This window comes from Mesitornis unicolor, unplaced genomic scaffold, assembly GCF_000695765.1.
Source record: "Mesitornis unicolor isolate BGI_N332 unplaced genomic scaffold, ASM69576v1 scaffold17663, whole genome shotgun sequence".
Classification (NCBI taxonomy): Eukaryota; Metazoa; Chordata; class Aves; order Mesitornithiformes; family Mesitornithidae; genus Mesitornis; species Mesitornis unicolor.
The window spans coordinates 79,358-83,761 of NW_010176882.1; the positions used below are offsets into that span (position 1 = coordinate 79,358).

Consider the following 4,404-nt stretch of genomic DNA (forward strand, 5'->3'; position numbering starts at 1 on the left):
GTTTCCATCTTCCTGCACACAGCAGAGAAGGGTTATCTCTATTTGTGGTTTTACACTGAAAAGTGACTAAGAAAAGGAAAAAGCACCCTGAGTTTGATGCTTCCAAACAGCTTCACACAGAATTAGCCTGGTTTAGTAATAGCTGAGGTTTGGGGTGTTATTTTCTTTTAAATGCCACCCCACATGAGATATCTGCCAGGTTTCTGAAAGCTAAGCCAGATCCTTCTGAGCTCAAGCAGTAGGTATTCAATCAACCGTGATGAATGTGATGCTTGTGACTTTCTGTGGAACATAAAACAGCCTGGCTGCTCCTTCCATGCAACCAGTGTTCTGCAAAAAAACACCAAGGGTTGAGCAAATCTGGGGATGGGGCCCAAAAGAGCAGTGAGAAAAGGGAGGTGGGTCTCTGAAGACCCCTGCATGGCATGATGGATGATGACAAGAGGATGGCTCTGTGGCATGGAGGGCAGAGTACTGGTCGAAACATCAGGTACCCCACGTACTCATGGGACATAGTGTGGGGCTGCAATTTCTCCCCACTCCGAGACCCCAAGGTCACTGGACAGACTGGGTCCATGGGGGAGCTGGTCAGATATGTCAGTGTTTTCCTGGAAAATGCCCAGCACGTGAAGGAAATCAACAGCGTGTGTAAGGCTTAAATGATCTGCAGTTAGTGAAAAGAAAGACAAGGGGAAATGAGGATTGTCGGATTAATGTAAAGTGTATTGCAGAGGGAGTGGGAAGGCCGAAGGAGTGTGAGGATACTGGAGAGATTGGACTGAGGGCCTGGTCCACTGAAATAAAGACTTCCACAGTGGTCTCCAAAAAGCCAACACAGCCATGGCCTAAGCCAAAATCCAAATCTTTAGAGCCTAAATTTTGTTTCTGCATCTAAGCTTCTGGCCCATCTGCTCTGAATACCAATTTCCAATTTTCCTTGATGAAAAAGAAAGAGGGAGCAGCGCAGGACCTTGGGCTCCCTCTCAATCCCACAGACTTGCAGATTTCCAGCATCCCGGTGACCTACCAATCCTGTAGTAATCCTTGTCCAGGTCTTTGCAAAAGCCTTTCCCGCTCACCACCTCCAGGGAGTACTCAATCAGCAGCAGAACGCTCATAACCTAGCAGAACAAAAGAAAAGACACAATTCAGTGGGCCTTGGGCCAACTTCCTACCAACAAATTCATTTCCAAGGACCGTGCGATGGCCACAGTCCTAAATGCAGGATGAGTTTCCAAGTGAGGCAGTCGTGAAGGGTTTAAAATGCTGTGCAAGGAAATGTTGAGACAAAAGTTATCAGTTTATTAATGGTTTGGTTTTAGCTGTTGTATTCTGTCAGCTTCTGAAGGAGGATGGAGAAATTACAAAGTTAATGAGTTTTCCTTCAACATTTTTTATCTAGAAAGTCACGGCTTTACATTTTGAAATTGCATTTTGCTTCAGAATTGAGTTAAATGCAACAATAGCATCTTAAAGTGCAAAAAGAAACACAAAAAGAATAAAGATCTCTCTGTAAGTCTAGCTATACTACTTCACTGACAAGAAGTATAATTTTCTATCTCTTATTTGAGAAAAATCTCCAAATGTGCTTTTTCACATTGAACAAAAATTACATTCTCCAAGTTTCTGAAATGAACTATCAAGCCCCAGACTACGGGGTCCATTCCATTTTACATTTAGCAAGCTGTAGGGTGGAAGGAGGTCTAGAGCTGTGGTCTCAGTCCTAGCACTGAACTTCTATATCCAAACAGTGACGATCTGCAGCGAAAACATCAATTTCTATCCCCCAGGTTAGAGAGAGATCCTGTTGCATGTGGGGCACTGAGCACTGCAGAAAATCTCCATAAGGCTGGAGACCTCACCATGGAGCACATCAGCAAGTCTGTGGTGTTTCTGTGCAAGTAAAACCAGGAAACGAGTAGCCACAAGGCCAGACACCCCACCACATCCCTCCTGCAGACAGTCCTCCCTCAGGAGCATCTGCACCACAAACAGCACAGGCCAAGGAGACCAAACTTGCTGTGGATCTGAGAACAAGAAGTCCAAGGCCACAATGGAGCATCAGTCACTCCCCACACTGTTTTCAGAGCAAATAACTCTAATAAATAGATAATTGCTCCTCCTAATCATTTCTTAATAAATATTGCTCCTTCATCACCTTACTGATGGTTTCAGCACTGTATAGTGAGATGGCACATTTCTGACCGTGCTATGCATCTCATCTTATTCATCACTTCCTCCCTCATTCTCCAGTCTCTTCTGTCCTCCCTCACGCTTGGTCTGTCTTTCATTTCTTCTGCATTTTTAGGCTGTAGCAAGCTGGAGCACAGCGTGGTCTGCCAGTCCTACACCTACAGCTGCGATTTCCTAAAGCAGCATGGTGTGTGCTGTGTTATTTTAAAATCAGCTTAACAGTATGGGTGGCTGGGGCAGAAGCCTGCTGCTGCATTCCCTGAGGATGCAGGAGACATGGGTTTGTCACCCACAACTGTGCCTCGCTGTCTGGACAAGCTCTGTGACCTCCCTGCTGCTGTGCAGAGCTGCCACTACTCCGCTCGAGCTTTGTACCTGTCCAAGATGACCTCTTCATAGAATCATAGAATGATTTTGGTTGGAAAAAACCTTTAAGATTGAGTCCAAGCATCGAACCAGCCTCAAGTCCACCACTAGACCATGTCCCTAAGCACGACATCTCCTTGTCTTTTTAACACCTCCAGAGATGGGGACTCCACTGTCTCCCTGGGCAGCCCCTTCCAGTGCTTGACAGCCCTTACAGTAAAGAAATTCCTCCTCATATCTGACCTAAACCTCCCCTGGTGCAACTTGAGACCATTACCCCTTGATTCTATGATTCTATGAACGTGACCCATCTTCATCCCACCAACAGCGGGTCCAGCACTGGGAGCACTCATTCTGCAGACTGCCAGGGACAGAAGTCATCAGTAGAAGTACCATTAACATAAAAGGGGTTGTGATGAAGAGGTGGATGAGAGAAACCATTTTATGAGTTGCACAAACACTTTTCCACTATAACTAACAACCTTTAGTTTGAACAAGTGGTTTCAGAAGTGATGCAGGCAAGGAGGAACCGGAACTGTTGTGGTCTGTGCATTTGCAATCTTTACGTGTGGGAAAGTGCACAAAACCAGCTACTGTGGGGAGATGAGGCAAATGTAGGAGGGAGAATATTTTTTGTCCTTTGCAGAGCAGTGTGTGAGGTGCCATATGAGATCTGGAGAGCATTGACATAGGAGTAACGTTTAGTCAGATGCCTCCTGTGCTAGGGCTGACAGTGCAAGCAAACAAAACAAAGAGGCATGGAAAGGTGTCACATTGACCCAAAACGGGGAAGCAAGGCTGAGAGGAATGGCCTGCAGCAGAGACAGGAACTGAATGCAGACTCTCCCAATGTCACTACGTTAGCTGCTGGAGACTGAGAAATTATCTCCAGAACCAAATTCAACAATTTTCTGTGCCACAAGCTGCAAGTGCAGTTTCCAGAAGAGCTGTAGCACATCCCCCAGAGCCCTTTGCTTCTGGAGGGAGCGCCCACCAAGCTGCACTCTTGCTGGGGACTGGGACCTTGTGTCCTACCACAAGTGTTCCCTCTGAGTTTAAACTCTAAGCGTCTGAGTTGGAAGAAAGGATGTGTCGTGTTTTCTCCTGGCCTGTCTGATATCAGATTCTTCAACAGTTCCATGAGACACACTGGGGATTTTTTTCATATTTTTTTACCATGCAGGAAATGAACTTTGCAATTTGTTTGTGAAGCTTATAGGAAAAGGAGAACTATCTAGCTCTGACTACATGTGGACACAAGAAGGTTTATATGAGTTCAGTTTAACATAAGTTCAATGTTCAAAGTCTCATTGAAGCACTGAACCTTGTCAAAGATGAAATTGCATTGATCTGAAGTTTCTTTACACTCGATGGTCTCCCCTGTGATGTAAAGCATCTCTTAACCAACTGCACATGGAGATCACATGCTGGCTTGAAGTGCCCTGACTTGTCTGAGAGGTTTCAACGTACACGCTCCTGAAGAGATTTCGCTTCCCTTATTGCTGCTGTTGGCCAAACCCCTCAAATACCAACATAGGAAACACAGGAAGAAATTGTTTTTTCAGGTTTCTGTTAAAGGGAGGCTTTGTCAAAACAAATTACCTGGGGCCTGAACATCAGTTTCATTTCTGAAAGACAAATCAGTGAATACAGGACATCAAATCTCAAATGCTCCCGTCACAGATGGTTTTACAGCCAGAGCAGAGTAAGAGCCTGAACTTCAGTACAAAGAACCATCTCTAATGTCTACCAAAGAGGGGAACAACAGAGCAAAAGAGGCCCTGATTTCCTTGCAAATGTTGAAATGGGCCACAGACCAAATCACAGAATCACAGAATCACAGAA

At 45.3% G+C, this 4,404-nt stretch overlaps 1 protein-coding gene across 1 annotated transcript in view; it reads right to left on the bottom strand.

The window, feature by feature from the left end:
- LAPTM5 (lysosomal protein transmembrane 5) overlaps positions 1 to 1,121 on the bottom strand; it is a gene marked incomplete at its 5' end in the record, with an annotated part of 14,345 nt that extends 13,224 nt beyond the window's left edge. The window contains one exon of the mRNA XM_010181872.1: positions 1,028 to 1,121. Within this exon, the coding sequence (XP_010180174.1) occupies positions 1,028 to 1,121 (94 nt within the window). The remainder of the gene's footprint in view (positions 1 to 1,027) is intronic.
- Between the last annotated feature and the right edge of the window lie 3,283 nt (positions 1,122 to 4,404).